This window comes from Neofelis nebulosa, chromosome 10, assembly GCF_028018385.1.
Source record: "Neofelis nebulosa isolate mNeoNeb1 chromosome 10, mNeoNeb1.pri, whole genome shotgun sequence".
Taxonomy (NCBI): Eukaryota; Metazoa; Chordata; class Mammalia; order Carnivora; family Felidae; genus Neofelis; species Neofelis nebulosa.
In genome coordinates this window covers 85,744,040-85,767,617 of record NC_080791.1, presented here as the reverse complement: position 1 = coordinate 85,767,617, position 23,578 = coordinate 85,744,040, and the positions used below count along the sequence as shown (strand labels likewise).

Sequence of the window (23,578 nt, the reverse complement as noted above, 5' to 3'; positions counted from 1 at the left end):
TAAAATAATTGGTAAAATGCAACTTTAAAGATAATTGCTGCCAAGTAATTTTTAAATATGGTATATTTCATATCATAGAGGGCATTTTTTGAAAGTAAGGTGTTCTAAATATTCTTATGGTTGACAGAGTAAAAATTTAAACTTAACGTTATTTACCAGTTAATACCCAGGACATATAGGAGATAGGGTCTTTCATTTAGTAGAAGGTCACCATCATTAATTTACAACTGATGATTTTATAATAGGTCCTTCTAGTTCTTGATGGTCATTATTGAAGTATAATGCATTGAAGATATGGCCTGTACAAAGGCAGAACAGGGATCTTAATTAGAATTCTGACAAGCCCACTCCAATAAAATGATGAGATTATTTGTAATTGATGTCACAATCAATTACCATTTAGTTCATCATGAGCATTCTAATAGGTCTGGCCTTGGTATTGGCCCCAGGATGTTGCTGAGTGAGTGGCTGCCCTGCTTATGCTGTTATAGAGACAGGAGGGCACATTTTCAGTCAGCATCCTAATGACCTCTTTTGAAGTCTATTAAATTAATGACCCTGTCACACTGTTTTGATCTCTTATAACCTCAGTTTGGGGTTTGTGTAACAAATTAATGTTTGGGAACCATGTGGCAAAAAAGATCTTTTAAAATGTTGAAACCTTCACATTACTTACTAATATTCAGTAGAAGATATTGTGCAAGAGATAAAAGCAAAAATACAAATCACGGGGTTTGTGTGTATTTTATAAATGAGAACTTTAAAACATTTCTCCATACTACCAAAAAGATGCACTTCTTATAGTACCCAAATTTATTTTTCTTTTTGAAAAGGGGCTGCTTTCTTCTCTAATTCTAGGTGCCAACAGGTCATGTGTGGTTAGAAGGTGATAATCTACAGAATTCTACAGATTCCAGGTATTATGGACCTATTCCATATGGACTAATAAGAGGACGTATCTTTTTCAAGGTATTATTTTCTGCTTAAAATTTAGGCTTTCTTCTCTGAGCTGGAAAAAAAAAAATTTCTTTCAAAATGAACTTTGAAATATTCAGCTATCAGTGGACTTAACTGTAGCAGTGACTACATTTAGGAACCTGCTGGCCTTCAGAGCTATAAACATTACCCTTTCCCCCACTGAGATAGGTAATTAAGAGTAATTTTTTGTTTGAATAATAAAAATTCAAACTACTTTAGTTATAAGAAGGCTTTCATTTAAATCTCCAAAATGTAATTCTTTCTCATATAACTTTTACAACTATATGTTTACCTTGGGCATAAATTAATATACATTTGCAGAAGAACAGTGTCAAGTCAAACTACCTGTTAAGCAGGGATATCCCAGTTAAGTACACCGAGTAATGGTCTTACCATGGTTATAAATGTATGACTCAGGAAAGATTATTATTTTCACTGGCAGTGAGAAGAAGAACACATGAATACTTGGGGTTGTTGGATAATTTGCAGGATTCTTTGCACTTACGCAGATGTTATATTCAAATACTTAGGTTCAGGGTTCACTTTATTTGAGGGTAGTAAAACAAAACACAGACACACATATTCATACATCTATATTCACGCACTATACACAGGTAACTGATATAACACATCAATGTTCCAAACTTTAGAGTTTAAATACATGTACACATACAAGTTTACTTTCTAAAGTCTTATTTTGATATAATTTGTTCTTGACTAAAGAATAAGGAGAACGTATTTCATATATGGCACAGAGAAAACAGATGGATAAAAACAGGGAGTATGATGATGATATAACATCATTTCATTAATTGTCTTCAATCACATTTTGATTTTACAGATTTGGCCTCTGAGTGATTTTGGATTTCTGCGTGACAGCCCTAATGGCCACAGATTTTCTGACGATTAGCAAGCATTTATTCTTTTGATTTCATTATTCTCTCCTATTCAAGTGAATTTATCATTGCCACTGAAACCATGTACTTACTAATAAACTATTTGCTATTTAGTTTTAGTCGTTTTTGTTAAATGTGAAGAATAAGCAACACACACTGCAAGCTATATTAGTTCAAAATATATGGATAAAAATGTAATCCAAAGTAAGTCCTCCAGATTTTATGATAAATATAAAAATATTTTTAGGGGAAAAACCTGGGTGACAACCTCACTTTTGAACTTTTGGTTTTATAGCTGTGATGAAAGTAATCTCTTGAATATGCCTTATACTTCAGCTACATTTACAAGTCAGAGTAGTAACTAGTCTTGTAAGTCCAAACTAATAATAAATACCAGGAGTTCAACCTAATAAAAAACTGCTAAGTCACATGCTTGGTTCACTCATTTGAAATTAGGTCATGAAGTTTCAGTGATCCCATAAAGGATTTCTCAGATTTTTTAAAAATGAGTTCTGACTTATACTGTACATAGATTATCAAATGCAAAGAAAAATAAAATCTTTAGAGAGTATTATAATCAATAATAACATTATAAAAGTCCATTTGGTCATACCAGCAATGTAGTGGTTCTCTATTCATAACTAGAGACATTAATACTCTTAGACTTTGAAATAAAAAGGAAAGCAATGCATCTGTTTCAAATGAATATTTTTAAAAGAACTGCCACTTCCTAAGTTACATTTAAAGTTGAAGATGGCAGTGTTCAGGCCTTACTCCCTTTAATGTAGCCACACGAAGACTCGGGGAAGATGGTGCCAGGACCGGAGTCAAGTCTTTTGACTCCAAAGCTGTCTTTTCCACAGTTGCCACTTTACCTTCCTGAAGGTAACTTCATGAATATCCATATCCAGTCCTAGTTATGAGACAACTAGGTTCACATGCTATTCACAAAGATTCTAATTTAATTCTAATGACCTGAGAATTTGAGATACTTGTACAACAGGCTGCTAACTTTAGCACAAATAAATTTCATGTTACTTCAGAAACTTAGTAACTATAAAGGAACATGATGATACTGTGACGCTTAACAAGAGGAGGCATGCTTATTTGAAGAAAAGGAAAATTCTTATTTTGTACCAAGGAGAAAATGTTCTCCTTGGGAGAACAAAGTTCTCAGATGGGAATTCACAAAATATAATTTATAATTCAAGTCTTTTTTTTTTTTTTTGTGATCTACAGATATAAATTATAAATACATATAAATAACTGAGTTCATTTTCTATTAACCTAGGGTGGCCCTTGCTTGAGTCTTCTATTTTCTCTGCAAATAAAAGAGCTGACAAAAAAAGAATCCTGCTTCTTTTTATCAGCTTTATACATTTACTTGAATGGGCGCTCTTCAACATGTATGAATACAGAGTTAAAGGATCCCATTTAGTGAACAATTTCAGCCATAATGAAGGAGTTCTATTATTAGTGAACATGTATCACAAGAAATCAGGGTAACTTCTTCTGCTTCATCCTTGGAAACACTGTATTTTCCACCACATCGGCAACTCAGAGAAAAAGTGTGATCACCTGTAAAGAAAACAACATGATGCATCAAAGGTTTACACGTAACTATTTCAACACCTTTTTAAAAATGCAGCTTATGTCACAGAAATTGCAAACCAAAAAAGATTTTCAGTAAGTATAAAATGTATCTAAATGAGAACTTGAAAAGATTTTTTATATAGGGGCAGTGTTTCTAAAAATTACCTACCAAAGAACCTTTTTGTTTTATTTTTATTTACTTTGAGAGAGAGGGGGAGAGAGAATCCCAAGCAGGTTCTGCGCTGTCAGCGCAGAGCTCAACTCAGGGCTTGATCTTATGAACTGCGGGATCATGACCTGAACCAAAATCAAGAGTCGGACACTCAACTGAGTGAGCCAGCCAGGCACCCCAAAGATCTTGAGGGGACAGCAGATGCTCAGGGGTGACCCATGACATTTATTTGAAGTCTTCTGTTTTCTGTTTTAAAATATAAATTTTACATTCCTCTCAATTTGTCCAAATTATTACTGTGAAGGAAAGAGAAAAATAGCTCTACCTGTTTTACTGTTAAGCCACATGCTTTTTTGCCTGGAGTATATCCTTTTAGAGAAAACTCTGCTAACTTAACTGTTAATCAAGTTTAACATTTTAAATACTCTGTTCTAGTATCACACTAATTCTGTGAAGTGAGATGCCCAACAGAGAGCATACAGCACAAGGTTTAGTCTACCAATGGTAGAAATTTCACTAAATCTGTCCTCTTGACAAGTTGAAATGCTTATGTCCTTTAACTGAAAGAATCTCTGATCCACTGGTCATTCCATTTCATTGTCACTGAGAAGTGACTGTCAAAGAAAAATAATGATTGATCACCTTATCCTGCTACTGCCATAATTTTTTATTACAAATATATCAAATATCTTCATTCAGTTCTCAAACATTTTTAACACTCAGATCTTATCATATATGCCACTAAAAAAAAAAAAAAATATTCGACCGCCTTCTATTTGTTCTCTAATCAAGTTTGGCCTTGGAAAAATTAACAAGCCAACATTTGGGGTGCTTGGCTGGCTCAGTCGGTACAGCATGTGACTCATTCATTCACACAATCCTTATTTCTCATCACAATGCCTTTTTTCTCCATAAACAAAAATAATTTGATCTTGTATTTTAAAATGCTAACATCCTTTCTGTCTGAGCCAACATATATACTGTAGTAGAGCATGCTTTCAAAGTGAATTGTTTCATTATTAAATTGTCTAAAACTGTACATATTCTAACCAAGGGTTTTCTTAAGCTAAATCTCCCTCTTGTTTTTTTACCACCTCAGTGAACACTGAGAAACAATCTGAGGTGACAGGCGCTCAGTAAATGATGCAGAGGCCACCATGGGCTACTGTGGAGTTTTGTCATGGAGGATTCCAAATGTTAATGCTCACTAAAAATTCACATCTTGTTACGTTTCTTCTTGTATTATTCTATCACTTAACACAGTGATATCTTCACAGAAACCATTTTAAATACATTGAAGGCAAAATGACCAAGTTGTGAAACAGACTAACTCTAAGGGGAAAAGGTTAACTTCACTCCCTCAACAGTTCTTTACGGATGCCTTTTAAGCATAGTAAAATGCACTGTTTCATACTGTCCTTGGGTCAAGAAGATGGTAATGTGGCTATGTCTACCATGTAAGGCTTCATCCACTTTTCTCCTGCTCAGGATCTTCACTCTCCAAGGCTATTCTGAAAATGGCTATGAAGGAATCTTCGATTTCTTATTTGCCCAGTTGATCACACTTGGTATTGAACTGCATCTGTCAAGAATGCTCTTTTCAATTGCAAAGAACAATTCGAAATTGCAAATTCAATTGCAGAACTTACATTACTGGTTTTTAATATTCTTGCAAAAATAACAGCTTCATGCAGCTGTTGGCTGCTCAGTATGTTCTCTTAAGGATTATCTCTCAACAATAAGGATTATTTCCATCTTTATATATAAAAAAACAAACATTAATTGAAATAAGTGTCAAAGTATGTCTTATACTTTTAAGATTCACTGTAGCTTCTTATAACTGATACATTGGCTATGGTTAGGATTCTTCTATATCTTCTGCACTGTCCAGTTTATTTAAGGGAATCCCAAGGACAGTGACACATTTATAACTTGACGATTTCATATTGTACATTTCCCTTTAATATCTTGTTTTTTTACATTTGTATCAGAAAACTCATTGTATTTGTTGACTGAACAGATGCTTGAACCACCAATCCATATTCATTTAAAATAAAATCTAATATTATTCATATTTTTAAAAGGCTACTGAAGGAAAAATTACAAAAACCAGTTTGGCTATTTCATATTCTCAGGAATCATTAGGAAACAAAATACATTAATTAAATCAACTGCAGCAAGAAGAATTTGTCTAATAAGAGATTAAACACACATACATCCAATACTGACTGATGAGGTACCAATACTATATTTTCAAAAAATAAATTTAGTTGGACAGGTCTCCTTGATAAATGACATGCTTTAGTCTGTCCCCTCCATGAACTAAAAGAAGTCTTTCACCAGATCCTATGTCACTAGTGTGTTCATAGCAGTTCTCTCGTTTACTCTGATGAAACCATTATTAACCCCTGGGAGCCCCAGGTACACAAAACCTCAAATTTCCCAATCATTCACTGCAAATGAGAATTTATACACTATGATTTCATTTGGCACTTCAGGAGCACAGTGGCCTATAGGCAGAAACATGATTCTCCTCCTAAGTCAACAGCCTGTGACCCATCTAAGAGCATGAAGTCAAAAATTTGCCATTAAAAAAAATATTCCAGTAAACTTGTTTTCAGGAAGGATGAGCTATTTATCTTCTACCTAACCATACTCACTAGTAAATTTTTATAAACCCCTAGGGAATTTTTACCCCAGGCTAAACAATAAAGTGTTAGGAATAAAGTATATAAAAATTCTAGGAATTAGTAAGATTTTCTTCACTTGTCCAGAGAAACATGAACATAGAAGGAACTTCACAGTGTCTAACCAGAGTGATTCACAAAACTATCAGAAGAGTAGAGAAATTAGATTTGTTTAAAAAATCTAATAATAGAAAAGGGAAAAAGAATGACTTCATGGTGGGTAAAAAACCAAGTTCCAAGCAGGAGAGTGTAGTATTAGGAATCCTGCCCTGACAGTTTGTGATTCCATATAAAGAAACAAAAATAAACATTCTAATAGGAATTCATCTCAAATATCAACACAGGAGGATGGAAAAAATTATTTTCCCTATTACACTAGTGGGGAGTAAACCAAAACCCAAATCATGTAAAAAAGAAAATCTCATGAAACTTTATGTACCTAACATCTAATTAGAATAGAAAAATGACTGGAGGGGCACCTCGGTGGCTCAGTCAGTTAAGTGTTCGACTTTGGCTCAGGTCATGATTTTGCGGTTTATGAGTTTGAGCTCCACACTGGGCTCTCTGGTGTCAGCATGGAGCCCACTTCTGATCCTCTCTGCCCCTCCCCAGCTCATGCTCTCTCTCTCTCAAAAATAAAAATAAAATAAAAAAACAGAACTGGAAATGGGTCAATAATGGACCTTTAGAATGAAACAAAAATATTCTTAAAAACTATATATATATATATATATATATATATATATATGGCCAAGCTATTCTATTTTTTTAAGATTACCAAATATCCCATGAGAGTTTTTCTTCTTAAAGAAAATCTCTAAAATTTTTCTCTACTGTAGTCAAGAGAAAAAATCTCAACCTTCATTCCAACACATTTCTTCGAGATATACTTGAGCATCTACTGGTCCCGTATTTCTTAGATCACCTTCTGTAAAATATAAAGAGATGCTTAATTTGATACTTTAATCATAACCATGAAGAATGCTGAAAAGACAACTCCAGCCTGGGGACTACAGTTCTACTTTACTTACCATTTAAAAACTCATTTTACCACTTTTGACAGCAGTTTTAAGGCTACCTAATAGTCCACTTCTTATAAGCCTTAACAGTCAAAATCTATCCTATTTTCCACAAACATTGAACAAGCAAAAACCATAGAATTGATTTTGATAATTCCTTGTGATTAACTAGTGACCTCTATTTTGTGAAAGGGAATTTTTTTGTCAGATAAACTATACCTGTAACTAAGGAAGGCAGCGTGGAGTTGGGCAAAAGTAACTATTTGAACCTTAGTTGTAAAATCTTACTAGCTTTCTAACCTTAGAAATATACCTTAGATATACTGAGTTATCTCTTAGCTACTTCAGAAGGGTTGTTATGGACCAAATTGTGTGTCCCCCAAATTCATATGTTGAAGTATTTGGAGATAGGCCTTCTAGGAGGTAATTAAGGTTAAATAAGATCACAAGAGTGGGGTCCTAATCCGATAGAATTGGTAGCCTTATTAAGATGAGGAAGAGAGGTTTATCTCCATGCACAGGCACCAAAGAAAGTAGGATATAAAGACACAGCAACAAAGAGGCCATTTACAAGCCAGTAAGAGCCCTCACCAGAAACCATATTGACTGGCACCCTGATCTTGGAATTGCAGCCTCCAGAACTATGACACATAAATTTCTGTTATTTAAGCCACCCAGTCTATGGAATTTGCTTATGGCAGTCAGAGTAGACCAACACCAGGGTGTTGTTCTAATCAAATGAAATGAGACCAAAAGTGCTTTAAAGAATAAAGCTCTAGGGGCGCCTGGGTGGCTCAGTTGGTTAAGCATCCAACTCTTGATCTCAGCTCAGGTCTTGATCTCAGGGTCGTGAGTTCAAGCCCCACGTTGGGCTCTGCACTGGACATGGAGCTTACTTAAAAGAAAAAAAAAAAGGAATAAAGCTCTAACCAAATGTAGAGGGCTGTTTGTCATCTGATTTTAATTGCTTTCAACAGAGTCGTAGGAAACTTAAAGACAATACTTTAATAAAAGATTTCAATAACCATATAATACAACTGTATTGTGTTGATGTTCTTCTATTGCTACTTCCTAGGCTTAAGTTTTCCGTACAGGTGGAAGGTCCAAAGAAGCCTGAAATTCCAACCAAATTTAGTAAAAGTATGGTCTAGGTGGTAAAAGCATGCGCGCGCCCTTGCTTACAACAAGTATACTCTGGGACAAAGGAAGCCACTATAGATAAGCATTTGTCTTTGTTTTTAAGGGCATGTTATACTTCACGTATGCTTGTATTGTTCTTCTAGAAGTCAGTGCTTAAAAGAAACTTCTAAAATCCACCCCTCACCCCAATGAAATTTTCTTTAGCTGTCTCACTAGTCTCTTGTTCACTTGCTGAGACTGCTTTCCTTTGTTCCATGTGAGAATGCCTACAATTTAATTATATTTAATAACTGCCTGTTCAAATTTATTGGTGAGTTACACAATTTTAAAACAGATGAAAAAATTTTACAATATTTTGAACTCACTATTGTTTTCTGTTAAGTATGTCAAATATTACATCACTTCATATTTACTGGGTACCAACAGTCTATTAAAGTGGCCCTAAAATCCAAAGATACAGACATTGCCCAGTGGCCAGGTGTAGCCCCTCCATGTCGGGGGCCCACTGAATAGCATAGGCACACTGTATCAGTATGCGAAGTGATTTCTGAACAAAACAATTTCCACATTCTACATAAGGTACACTGGCTGTAGGCTACTCAGTATTTTAATTTTTAAAAACTTCTCCCTGGAAGTCCCATGGATAGAGAAAAAAAATCTTAATCACATGTTTTGCTTCCTTACAAAGAATGACTAAGGTAGTTTGCTTGAATGGGGAAATGAAACGTTTTAGATTTGAGGAGTAGGGGTAATTGGCACTTAACAGATTATAATTAGGGGAAAAACATATGTAAATAATTTACAATCAAGCTGCCTATATTCCAGGGTATCTTATTAGATCTTAAGTAATTCTGAAATCAAAGCAAATCAGACAAGGCAGAGTTGATAAGATGAATAAGACTTTTTAATCCAACCTATCTTGGACACCTGCAATACAGCAATTATAGAAAAAGACAACTCATTCCTATATATCCATTATGCTATTTTCTATTTTAAAATAATAAGTGAGAAATAACTGGAAAAGATAACTGCCAAGGAAGTCAGCTTCATATTTTTCTCCTTCTCTATTAGGAAGCTATTGTTATTCTTACCTAGTTATTATTTCATATGGAACTCTATTATTCCACCTACTCAAAAACAGTGGCTTTTACCTTTTTATTATTTTTTTCTTCTTAATGTACAATAACTTTAGCTACCTATTTTAAGTTGAAAGGTCAACTTAGATGGTATCTCATAAGAGGGAAATAGAATGCAGAGTACTTTCCCAAGTCAGAGTTAAAAGTATACTAAAAAATATTTTCATGTTCTGTGGCCGATCTAAACATTTATATGTTTTATCTGATAATTCAATATTATGTGGACACTGTCCAAGTTTTTGTGGGAATTCTGATTTTAAAAGTCGTATCTGACACGAAAGAGAACACACCAGGCGACTCCCCATTTTCTGAAATATAACAGGCAAAACTACTCTGCTGTTGGGTGACACTGTGGTGTTAGGTGTGGGGGGAGAGTAGTGACTAGAAGGAGTTGCAGGGCCTTCTGGGTGCTGGTTAGTTGGATGCGTTTACTGTGAAAATCCATCAAGGTGGACACTTAGGACTGGTGCACGTCTCTGTAGGTATAGTTCAACAAAAAGTTTTAAAGGTAGTGTGTTAAGCCTCCAATAGCTATATTTTTTAATAGAAATAAGGAAACAAAAGTTAGGGGAAAGAAGTTAAAAGCCTCATAAGAAAGTGTGTGTTTCTTGAAAAGATGGTAATCTAACAACTTCTTAAAAAGGCTGGGGGTGATTAACTCAGGGAGATTGGATCCCTGGAGAATTGTATAATGAGCTGAGGGGGTACATACAAGTAAAAGGTGAATCTAAATGTAGGGGGTGGGGAGGTGACCACAATCCTTTGTTGAGAGGCAGGTGTCCAGGGAGTGAGGCAACAGCAACCTCCCCCCTACTAACTACGATTACAAGGAAGGAGCACAAACAAATCAATGTTGTTTTTTTTTTCTTTCTAAACAATGATCTCTGCTTGTCCACCATTGTAGTTATAATTAGAAAACTTAATTCCTCCCTAGCCTGTAAAGTAACTCACAGGAACCTTGTAATTAGCTTTGATAATTGTCTACTAATCAGGCATGGCATCTGCAAAATAGATAAGTTCCTTTTAACTATTACATATTATAAATATTTTTTCTCATTACAATATTTCAATAGGTATCTGAAAATGTAAATCCTATCTTAAAAATTTCCTGTTAACATGACACTACTAAAAATGTTGAGAAAACATAAGCTGACTTCGAAAGTGATTTAATTAAAGGAATAGATCCAAGATTTAAATCTGCAATCTTAGCCACAGAATGGTAATAAAAACAAGCAAACCCAGCCATTTGGAAGGAAAACGCAATGCCTGGCATTTTGGGTACTCTATCTTAAGTCCAGTTACACTACATGATTCCTAATTCTTTGAAGGAAACGGGCTTAGCTTTTCCTAAGGTATGTAGGCCTGCTCACACCCTGTGCAGTACCCACAGCTTAGCCAAATATGGAGACAAGAAACAGATCCGAATTTATGTACATACAGAAAGCAATGAATTATAAAGAGAGATTCCTGAGGAATATAATGATAAAATCAAATAATTTATGTGGTTACTTGGAAAAGAATCTTTCAACCTTCAGAAGTATAGGCCCTTATGACCTTGTGTTCTATTGGATTTGTCTGACAACAAGAGGTGAAAGAATTCTGTGGTTCCATTGTCTCAACAGTGGGATCTGAGAAAACACTGGCAGGACTCATCAGAGAGGTTTATGAGCCTGCAATTCAAAGAGATTAAAAGGAAAATCTAGGGAGATTCTTTCACACTGAAGAATAACATTAAATAACTATTAGCAGCTTGGTTCAGTAAAGCTTACCAGAGCTCTCGCTGGGTCATTCACAACTTTCTAAAAGAGGAAAGGTTTTTTTCAGCTCCATTTGGGAATCAATAAATATTTCTTACTTCTTACAAGACAATGGCATTCCAGTCTTTTAAAGCTTCCTCCTAATGATAGTAAAATTTCTAAAACAACTCTTTGCTGCCTAATAATTACATTTCCTAATCCCAGGAAACCTTTTCTAACTAAAGCTACAATTCAAATAAATAAGTAAAAATAAATAACAGCAACAAAAAGCTGTGGTGGAGAGGAATTTAACTTTATTCATTATGGCTGAGATATCACAAGTCTCATTCAACCCAATACTGGCCAAAAGATCTAGTCCATCCGCAGTTCAGTCCCTACTATTCATGTGTAGCAATGTCGTAACTTACCCAAGCGATCAAGTCCCCAGAATGCTCTCATTTAGCAATTAGTCTACTGTATTTATTTTTATGTCTTAAAATACTTAATTTCACACTTAAAGCTTTAAGTCATCTGTGTGTTAAAAGCTAAGAGCAGTGTTTTTCTCTTAGCATCTTGCTGTTTTAAAACCAAGTAATTTAATTTTAAACAATCACCTCATTCTTAAAAATCACTTCACTATACATAATTAAAATTTTCATATAGGAACTAACTGGAAGGAAATCAATTTCCTTGTCCTTAACAGTCTCTGTTCTTAGAACAGTCTCTACCTTGATAAAAGAGATTCAGAATCAGGCAACATTTAATTTGAAACCTGTTCATTAAATCAGAAAGCTCTATAATCCTTTCCCAGATGAAATTAAAGAGTCACTTGCAAGGCTTTCCATATCAAAGAAAAATTAAAAACTTGGGAGTTTAATTATGGACTTGGAGAACTGTGGGGCTTTTATAAACTGAGTGTCAACCCAGTGCTCGTGAAAGATACCAAATGAAGACCGGAAACTGAATTTCACGTTTCAGTACACAGCAGGTAGAACAGCATTACAAGTAAGCCTGGCCTCTCATTCTGACCCTCAAATAGGAACTCACTCCTGATTATCTGGAACTAAAAATAGTAGGTTGTACACACCTATTCAAAACTTGACAGCCCAGCACAATGATTAAAAGTCAGAGAATGACTTTTGAATTTCCCCTCTATCAATTACTAGCCATGTGACCTTAGTCAAATTACTTAACCCCTCTGAACCTCAGAATCTTTCTCTGGAAAGCAGGTATTAATATCTTCCTTTAGAGGCTGTTAAACAATGATTGAAAGACAATTACCATAGATCGAGTGCTCAATAAACAGTAGCTCTTTTAATTGTTATCTCCTAATGCTTGTGTTGACCTGTTCATAACAGACCATAAGAAAATGACTAAAGAGTAATCCATTATGAGTGGGGGAAAGCCTCAAGTACCACAGTGTAGGACTCTTGACCTTGTGTGGATTTGTAACAGTGTTAAGAAGTTTGATGTACTTGGCTATTGTCGGTCCCATTAAAATCAGCCCATTATTATCGGCCCATTATTATCAAAGCCATGGTCCACACAATTATTGTCCTTCCGAAGTATCAAACAAAACTGAAAGATAGGAGTCACAGAGAAAAAGTGCAAAATAATTAATTTGTACATTAGATTCAGAGATTAGAAATGATGGCAGATTAGAATGTCAGGGAAAGCTTTCTTTGGGAGGTGGGAGGTGGATTGATGATCTTGAGTTCAAACTTGAACAAAAAAAACTGGGAAGAATCAGAATGGGAGGGTGTTCTGAGTCATGACAAACAGCATAAGCATATGTGTTTGAGAGCCCCTAAATGAACCAGGGAAGAAGATTCACATTAGGTTTGTGATTGGTGACAAGGCTGAAAAAGTAATTAGGAGCAAACTTCAAAGCTTCTGTTCCATTTAAATTCTAGCTGAATGGGAAAATGTTGGGTTGGGGAGAGGGTGGTTATAAAAGTTCTTAAACAGAGGAGTGAGAATAAAGAAAGCTAGACCAATCAAAATGTGAACTTCTGTAGAAGGCCAATTAGCAGCTATGGAAATAATATGCGTATGTGTTCTACTCTGGGTATGGACTACCATGGTAGCTGTGAGAATAAAAAGATCACACAGAAAAAAAAAAATTACAGAAATGTCAAAACTCATTTCTAATTCATTGGTTGTATATTGAGCAAAGTAGAAGTAATCAGTGTGTAATATGAAACGAAAGTTTCAAGTCTGAAAGAAAAAAATAAGCACCGAGAAAGGTAACCCTATTTTGGGTTAAGACTCACTGATTTTGGGGCGCCTGAGGGGCTCCGTTGAGCGTCCGACTTCAGCTCAGGTCATGATCTCACAGTTTATGAGTTCGAACCCCGCATGGGGCTCTGTGCTAACAGCTTGGAGCCTGGAGCCTGCTTTGGCTTCTGTGTCTCCCTCTCTCTCTGCGTACCGCCCCCCTCTCGAAAATTAGTAAACAGTTAAAAAAACAAAAAACAAAAAAAGACTCATTGATTTCAATTGGATCAAGTACCCAAGTAGAAATTGAGAGTGAAGTTAAAATGGGAGGCACAAATTTCCTAAAATCTTACATTTTCTCTATTATTAAATCAGAACTCCCAATATGTCCAACTATACCAGAATTATAAGTGTAGTCTTGCCCATAGGTTCCCATAACATTCATTCTTCCAAACTAGTCAAATTTTTATTTAAAACCATTGAGAAAGGATCTTAAAATAAATTTTTATTGCAAAAAAGTTATTTGCATTCAAGTAAAAGTAACAGATAACATGAGTAGTCACCTTCTTATGACAAATAAGATGGAGCAGGACCCTCACAAAAAGTTTTGTCTATACTTTTTTCTCCATCTGAAGAAAGTGCCAGTCCCTAACTGTCCAGATGGATTTTCTGCATCATTTCACATACTTTTCCCAGAAACAGTCACCAAAACAAAACAAAACAAAACAAAACAAAACAAAACAAAACATGCCCCCTGATGCTTATGTTCAAATTTTACCTGAAGCACATTTTTACAGCCAATTTTCAAATTCCTAAAATCAAATGGAAATACTGATATGACCACAGATGGAAACTCTAACTTGACTAATACAAGTATTTTGTAAGTGTCAGTTTTAGCACATAATCTACACAAATATCTCCTGGCCTTAAGTCATTGTTCGTAACTCAGATTCATATTATCTACATTTAAAAGCGTTATTTCCACTCTTATGGAGTTAATCAGTCTTTAGCATTAACTTGCTTTCAGGAAGGTCCTTATTTGGGGCTCTTACTAAGAAATTACAAGTTGATACATAAAGTTGGTGGTGTTTAGATATTTTCCATATTCGGCTCAGAATTTATTTCCTAATCTTCCATTCTCAAATATTTATCCTAATAAAAGGGACAAGGTAAATTGTAAAATACAACACCAGAAGTGACCTTTTGTATCTAGCTAGGGGAGAGTAGCTGATTAGCTTTGAGTAAAGACACACTGACTTTACAATGTCTGGCCTAATCTCCTTCTGAGCCAGGCTATTTTGGGTATCCAGGTACTTGGCCAATTGTATAACACAAAGACTCCACCTTACCAAAATAATTTACTAGTAGAACACCAAGATACATCTTAGTATAAAATAATATACCACCAAGGAAGGATCCCAAACACAATGCACTTTTTTTTTTTTAAACATTATTTAATTTGACTGACTTCATTTGGCGGTTTATTTTTATTAATTTGACTGAAATCATTTTGAAGGTTTATTCCACTTCAGGTCACAAAGAAGTCAACCTACCTCATTAGCCATGTCACTCTGTACAGCCACTGAGACATTAGAGATCTGTGTAACTGTCACATTACAAAGCAACTGAATCACAATTCCTATTATTTTCCCATGATATACTTCTGATGTGTTTTTTAATGTGTTTAATATATCAGAAAACTCCCCATAAGATTTATAAAGGCACCAAAATCTATTCAAAGATATTATTCATATAAACATTTTACAGATCCTGAAAAGATTTTCCAAAGTGCTCATATGGTTGTCTGAAGCCTAATCTTGAATAACTACATGCCTTTCAAGGGAACATGGGAAGCAAGTCTTTGGAAGCATCCTTAGAAACAATAAGGTAAATTGCCAACTGGAACTAATTGATTAAATTCACTAGTTAACACTGCTTTCAAAATGTAAAATATCTGGGAACTGAATATTATTCATCCTTTTTTAGATTTGCTTTTCTTCAGCCTGGCCAACATTGCCCTAGAACTATCAAATAAGAATAGATACGTGGAAATGAGGAAGAAAAAAATGTATGTACTTTACATAGCTAGACTTTTTTTTTTATTAGAACTCATCTGATAATATCTTTTGCGAAGCAAAGAAATACAGACACCAAGGGCCCCTGTAAATGACGTTTTACAGAAATAAATGGTTATGGGCAATATTGATGAGGCTCTCCTTACACCAGAGCACCAACTTTGAGCTGTGAAATATGAGAAAGCATTCCACATCAGCCAATAAAATATCTCCTACCTCCTTCCCAAGTATTACAGAGCTCAAATTTATTTTATACTCCAAGTTCATGGAAGGTGGGAAACAAATATATTTAAAGCACGCCCTATGAAAAGAAAGTTCTATAATGAACTATCAACACATACAAAAAAGAGTTCTGTGTAACAAAGCTATTTCCATGTCCCCAGGGGGTGACCCAGAAAAAAAGAGTGCTTTGACCTGGTTATAACAAATTCTCTCTCTCTTGGTAACCTATCCTGGTCTTTAACAAATTATCACTCTCAAAGGTTTTCCTTCTATCAAATCTAAATCCTCACTGTTAGAAGTTCAAGTTCATTTCCTTCTTTTGAGGAGCCAATTACTGAAGATGGGTCAAGAAGGAAAAATTAATGCCAGCATTCAAGAGAAATGACAATATGAAACTTGTTTTATTACAAAATTCTTAAAAATAGCTCTCATATGAAAGGCTTAAAAACAGCAAGTTATATTTGGATGAGAGACTTCTACTTATCTAAACAGCAATCCAATGTCAATTTAAAACTGAAATAAAGCATTATCACTATTTGCAGCCACTGGTAATGAAGGAAATACTTAGCACTCAGATTTGACATATTAAAATGTCATAAAAAGTTGTACCTCTACTGTACTCGTAGGATGTGCTTGAAAAAACCTGCAAAGCAAACTGGATATTATATAAATTCCAAGCAGAAGGTGGGCCTATTTATCCATATCATAAATCAGGCCCAACTCTCCCTGTATTTGTTTTGTCTAAATGTTGTGGCTATCAGTGACCTTTGATAGTCTCCTGTGATGCAATAGGCTGCCGTTACCTTCCCTTAAAAAAACCTTAAAACCAAGGATTCAAAGCTCAAAAGAAATCCACATTTCCAAGGACTTCTCAAAGGCAATGAGAAAGGCGTGAAGATGTTGATTATTTGTTCTTACAACATTTTTTAAAACTTTCCTTCATGTAATTCCATTGCTCACTTTTAACCCTGTTTCCTATTTCTCTCTATTTGGGTCTACTGACACCCTATTCCTCACCAAGAGAGATTCATTTTTTATCCCTGATCTCTCCCTGCCTTTTTTCTCTTTAGCCAGCGGGCTCCCACTCAGTTTTACTGACAGGTTCTTAACAGTAAAAGGCCGCGGAGTAGGAAAATGCAGAGCAACAGAGACAGCTCATACTCTACACCTCTCAAAATACAGTTGCGTGGACTATCCCTATTTGAAGCAAATACACTTACAAAGGAAAGACTGGTAAAGATGTGCAAAAGCACAGACGTAACTTCTCACACACAACACAATCGTGTATGTTTCAGTACTTTTCACAGAAATTCTTTCACGTGAACCAAGGTTAAAAACCTATAAATAGAATTCACCCTCAAATGGAACCACCTCTACATTCTTCTGCCAGAGGTAAAACACATTTACAAAAGAAATATAGCATTTGAAAGATGCTTGTATATGCACCAAATAGAAGACCCAATATTCAAGCCATATTAAAAATAAGTCCAAATTCACTGCAAATTATACTCATCAGTTTCTTAATATTTTTAAAAAGTGAGCTCAAAAGGGCCTTAGAACTGAAGCAGAAGGGCCTTAGAGCTGAAGAGTATGATGAAAGTCACTATTAAACACACCAAGATATAAACTAATAGCTCGTGAAGTCTTTACACATAAAGGTATCAAACACTGTCTGGGAGTAATACTTAATTTTATCAGTACAATTCCCTCTGAAAATAAATATGGATATTCCATATATATCATTGGCTTCATCCTATAATGCTGTGCTTTAGAGAAGTAAGCCTAGTTTCTCAAATCAAATCTTCATAACTTTAGTAGTAGAAGCCTTAAAATCATTTTGTTAGGATTGATGATGTGCCAGTGTAGGGCATGGTGGGGGGTGGGGGGCATTCAATAAGCAACTACAGAGACTCAGCTTTTATCAACACATATGAGTCAATGCTGAACCTGGTACGCTATTGCAGAGTGCAATTGAGTGTTTTCCCCACAGGCTGTAACTGATTATTGACTCCTCCCATTAGCATGCAGGGTGCATATTGAAGGTTCAAATAGAAGACTGAGGGGCTCCTATCCCAAGGCCAGTGCAGAAAGACAGCCTATCACTTCGTGTAACCGCAGTCTATGTGTGACAAACCTGACCTACATTTCTCCCTTTCTTTCTCACAAGAGCTTGTCACTGTTTTAGGAAGCTATTTTCTAAAATGCATAAAAGAAATGACTTACAACTGCTTAGGAAGTGTGCATTCCTAAAATGCCATTTATAGCAATCTTATAAAGAATAGTTTATCCAGGAGACAATCATGAAACTAGCCTAAAACAAACTCAAAGACAGCAGAGTGCTTTATGATGTTATCCCATACAGTACCTTTCTTTAGGCTGTCATTTATACAGTATACATTGTTAAAAGTACTACAGTTAAAACTGTAATCAGTACATAATTAAATATAATAAAAAGAAGTTATTAAACATAGAAAACCTATTAATTAGAAATGTATAATTAAGCACTTTTCATTAGTTAGGGAAGTAGCTTTCGTGGCTTCATAAGAGCCACATCCCGTAGTAGTCTTGTTAATTTCTCAATGGATACACAGTCATCACTACTAAGAGTAGGACATAATTGAAAATCGTGATGGTGGGGTAGGAATAAAGAAGGCAATAACTCCGCCAAATGCTGGAGATGGCTCCCCAGGAATGGCCGTGGATTATGCCTCAGGGCGTCAGTGTGCTGTGGCCCCTCAGCACAAATACCTACCCTGCCGCTGCAGGTCATACTCTTTTTTTGTCTCTTCATTCCCTAGAATTTTCCATGCCTGATCAATTTCGATGAACTTCTGTATACATTCCTCCACTGTTCCTGCTGGCACATCTGCACTTTGTTTATCTGGATGATACTGCCAATCAAAAATAAGAGGGGGGTGATGAGTAAAGAGGGTGACGTGAGTAGGTAAAAAGAAAAAACAAAAACAAAACAAAACAAACTTGTAAATCTAAGTTTCAGTTAAGAAAGAAGGTAATAGGAAGATGAAAACTAAGATGCCAAGGCAACGAGACAACAGTGTTGGGCACAGGAGACAACTGCCAGGTTAATTAGACCACTGGAGTAGCTATAAATTCACCAGTGACATGATCTGTCACAACATGCAAAGACAGCATTTTCTGGATAATTTGCTGATGGAATCACTGGTCTCATGGACAATTTACCTAGAGAGGATGACTAACACAAACAGAAATAGGTACGTGCAGATAAGCAGGACCTGACGGCACAAACTATGCAGAGTCTGAAGCTTTCCTTATACAATGTGCTTGGCCATGGAGATCACTGCAAATGAACGACTAGCTTTTTCTTATGAAATCTTATGATTATACAATCATAGTTGAAAATAAATATCTTGCATCTTCCAGCTCAGCCCTAAAGATTTTAAAGTTATAAATCCCCAAACATAAACTTTTATTGAAAAATGGTTATTCTAGGGCAGATTGGTAAGAAACAACTTTAAAGAACTCACCGAAACATTTGAATGTAAATTAATTCATTAGTAAATCTTTCTCACTTGTGTTTTCTAAATCTAAGAAATGTTTAAAAAGGTTTCAATATGCATTAATTTCTTTAAAGTATTTGGTCAAAAAAGAAAGTTTTATGCCAATTCATCAATTCTCAAATGCGAATATAAATTTGGCTTACTGGATACTTACATTATCTCCTCTTTTTCCCTATATTCTTCGTGGTTCTCCCTTCTCTTTATCTATCAGTTCTGAAAGAATCAATATGTCATTTGCAGTTCAGTAGCCTTTCAACAAATAAGTGAGGAAAGGTTATCTAGATGTAGAGACAGGTCACTTAAATAATGTGGGGATAACAGTAGCAGATACTCAAATATGTAATTTTTTTCATTCTCAAGTAAACAAAGAACCACTTGATAGTTTTCAACCAGAATTTTCCACCAGCAATTACTCTGAATGCTTTATCAAATACATTACAAAACATATTTTAATTTTAAAAGTTACCTTAGTAGTTACCTTTGAACTAGTAGACTAGTTTTTCCCCTTTGATACTTACTCTTTTTCTTCAAAATGTTTATAATAAAACAGGCAAGTCACCAGATTTACATTTCATGACATTAATATGGTTAGTTTCACATACTTGTCAATTAATAATGGCACAGTCACTTAAATTCTTTCACTGACTAGAGACAGTGAAACACAAAAATTTTATAGGTACAATGTCATGTATTACCCAAGTTGCTAAGGCCAAAGTCACTCAATGAATTGTGGCAAGTAAAATGAAGTAAAGTGACTTCAATCCTCAATCCAGAATTCACAAAGCATTTTAATCATAATGTAGACTAGTGGTTTTGACAGTGAATTTGTTTTCATGCTGAACTCTTTCACACTGCTGATGATCCTCACTAGCAGAGCAAAAGCTATTGTGATATCTGGTCACACAGAAAAACATCATGCACGCTGAGAGAGGGATTATAGGGCAAACAGAGAATGAGGTTTCCATTTTCCCACTATTTCTCTTCCTATACCAAATCTAAGTTATCAACATTTAAATGTTTAAGTTCATTAATATAATGACTAAAGAAAGGAAAACTAAAGCTTTACTGTTTTATCTTTTTATGGCCATGATTTACCAAATAATGTTCATAAAAGTCATTCCCATACTGAGGTTTAGGCAGTCCCTACAGTTAGGCTATTTAAGTAATATCCAAAACCCAAAACAACGTTTGTAACAATTAAAGTTCTCTAGCTGACCTATTCCTCTACCACTGTGTGAAGATTTGTGCAAGAAGCCTTACCAAGAAAGCCGTACAAAATCAAGAATTAGTTCCTGGCTACCCAAAACTAAAAGCTACCACTAAATTTTATTGAGTCCTGTATCAGGTCTATGATAGTCAAAGCATAATTCAATTTCTTACTAACTCAGTATTTTTCCTCACTGCTATTTTAAATTAGCAAGTCACCATCTGAGGCTTTTAGGTCTAATCTTTGTGGTATGAGAATGCAGTAAATTTTATTCCATGATACAGAGTACAATTTACAAATGGTAATTATTAGCAAGAAGATAAGTATGTCATTTAAGGTGCTAAATATATATATATTCAATATATATATTCAATTGATATGTATGATATATTGAATATATATGTGTGTGTGTGTGTGTATGTATATATATATATATATATATATATATATATATGTTCAAATGATTTTCAGCAAAGGTGCCAAGGCAGTTCAATAAATTAAACTCAAACAACTGGATGCCATGTGGAAAAAATTAACTTCAATCTCTATCTCATTACATACAGAAGAATTAAAGCAAGATGAATGATATCACAGACATAAATGTAAAACACAGAACCATAAAGCCTCTAGAAGGAAATACATAAGAATATTTTTACACCTTGGGGTAGGGAAAGAGTACTTTGACAGAAAACAAAAAGAAAAAATAATGATGCAAAATGGATAAATTGAACTTCATCAAATTTTAAAACTTCCTGCTCAGCAAAGACACCATTAAGAAAGTAGACAAAGCCAAACTAAAATTTAAGTTAGAAAAATGTAAAAAAAAAAAGATGGTGGGGGGAGTGCACCTGGGTGGCTCAGTTGGTTAAGCATTCGACTTTGGCTCAGGTCATGATCTCACAGTTCATGAGTTTGAGCCCTACGTCAGGCGCTCTGCTGTCAGCACAGAGCCCACTTCAGATCCTCTGTCTCCCTCTGCCCCTCCCCTGTGCATACTCTCTCTCTCTCAAAAATAAAAAAAAAAAAGAAAAGAAATAAAAAAGAAAATAGACAAGGGGTGCCTTGGTGGCTCAGTTGGCTGAGCATTCAGCTCTTAATTTCAGCTCAGGTCATGATCAGGGTGGTGGGATTGAGTCCGACGCTGGGCTCCATGCTGACCATGGAGCCTGCTTAACAATCTCTCTCTCTCTCTCTCTCTCTCTCTCTGCCCCCTCTCCTTGACTTGCTCTCTCTATATATATAAAACAACAACAACAACAACAACAAATAGGGGCACCTGGGTGACTATTCAGCTCGGGTCATGACCTCATGGTTTGTGAGCTCGAGCCCCGCTTCGGGTGAGCTCAAGCCCTGCTTTAAGCTCCATGCTGACAGTGCAGAGCCTGCATGGGATTTTCTCCCTCTCTCTCTGCCCCTCATGGGATTCTCTTTTTCTCTCCTTCTCTCTCTGCCCCTCATGGGATTCTCTCTCTTTCCCTCTTTCTCTGCCCCTCACTCACTCATGCCCTCTCTCTGTCAAAAATAAATAAATAAATAATAATTTTTAAAAGTAAATAAATAAAACAGACATGCCACAGACTGGTTTAAAAAAATGCTCACTAAATATATATCTAACAGAAGACTTGCATCTAGAATATACAACAACAAAAAATCCTACAAATGATAAAAAGACATACTATTTAAAAATCAGGGAGAAAAAGCTTAGACACTTTTCAAAAGAAGATAGATAAACAGACTAAAGTGCACATGAACTTGTGCTCAAATTTTTTCATTAGTTATCAGGAAAATATACATTAAAATTATGAGATACTACTAAACACCTAATAGAATGGCTAAAATAAAGAAGACTGATAACACTAAGTGTTGGTGAGGTTATGGAATAATTAGCACTTTCACATGTTGCTGGCAGGGAACTATTTGACAATTTCTCATAAAGACACACATATACCTATTCTGTGGTCAAGCAGTTCTACTTCTGGATATTTACTTAAGAGAAATGAAACATAAGAACATATGCCCACAAAAAGACTTATAAAAGAATATACTCACAGCCTTATGCATATTAGCCAAAAACTGGAACCATGAAGTCTATCAACAGGAGAATCAATAATTGGTACTATTTCGATACATAAGGGAGTATTATTCAAAAAGAAAAAAAAAACTATGATATACTCAATAACGTAGATGAAAATCTAAAACATTACGTTGGGCAAGAACAAAAGGGTGCATACTATATGATTACATTGACATGAAATTCAAATTTAGGCAAAACTAAATCTATAGTGATAGAAATTAAAAGTTGGTTTCCAGGTGGGAAGTTGGGGCTAGAAATTAACTGCAAAGGGGCACAGGAAATTTTCTGGAGGAACAGACACATTCTATATCTTGCTTGGGATGGTAGCTATATGGTATCAAATATCACCGACTGAACACTTAAGAGCTGTGCATTTTTCACTGTATGTTGACATTCTCTGAATAGAAAAACATCTTTAGGGGCGCCTGGATGGCTCAGTCTGGCTCAGGTTACGATCTCATGGATCGTGGGTTTGAGCCCCACATCAGGCTTTGCACTGACAGCCTGGAGCCTGCTTCAGATTCTGTGTCTCCCTCTCTCTCTGCCCCTCTCCCACTCATGCTTGCTCTCTCTCTCTCTCTCTCAAAAATAAACACTAAAATTTTTTTTAAACTTCTTTAAAGAAAAAAAGAAAAACCTCTCTAGACATGTCTAAAATTATTAAAGAAATTCAGAAAATCTTTCCAAGCCATAAAGAAAAAAAATGAGAAATTTCTTTCAATATTAATACAAAGAAAAGTAAAATAAAAACAGAGAAAATTAATGCAAAGACTAATACAAATTATTGAAAAGTTTAAATTACAGACTACTTCATGAAAATATATAGTTTTACTACTTTTAAGTACTATATGCCAACCTCTAAAAACTTTAAAACATTTTAAAAAGTT

The 23,578-nt window shown here is 35.2% G+C and overlaps 2 protein-coding genes across 10 annotated transcripts in view; one reads left to right on the top strand and one right to left on the bottom strand.

Moving 5' to 3' along the window:
- The window catches only part of IMMP1L (inner mitochondrial membrane peptidase subunit 1), an 83,512-nt gene extending 81,525 nt beyond the window's left edge, over positions 1-1,987 (top strand). For all 7 annotated transcript variants that reach the window (XM_058688544.1, XM_058688545.1, XM_058688550.1 and 4 more), the window contains 2 exons: positions 859-969; positions 1,820-1,987. In XM_058688544.1, the coding sequence (XP_058544527.1) occupies positions 859-969; positions 1,820-1,888 (180 nt within the window). In that variant the 3' untranslated portion in view covers positions 1,889-1,987. The remainder of the gene's footprint in view (positions 1-858; positions 970-1,819) is intronic.
- DNAJC24 (DnaJ heat shock protein family (Hsp40) member C24) overlaps positions 1,505-23,578 on the bottom strand; it is a 55,757-nt gene continuing 33,683 nt past the window's right edge. For 2 of the 3 annotated variants that reach the window (XM_058688542.1, XM_058688541.1), the window contains exons 3-5: positions 18,624-18,762; positions 7,186-7,254; positions 1,505-3,452 (exon numbers count right to left, since the gene is read on the bottom strand). In XM_058688542.1, coding sequence (XP_058544525.1) covers positions 3,322-3,452; positions 7,186-7,254; positions 18,624-18,762 — 339 coding nt within the window. In that variant the 3' untranslated portion in view covers positions 1,505-3,321. The remainder of the gene's footprint in view (positions 3,453-7,185; positions 7,255-18,623; positions 18,763-23,578) is intronic. The other variant, XM_058688543.1, reaches the window with a different exon arrangement.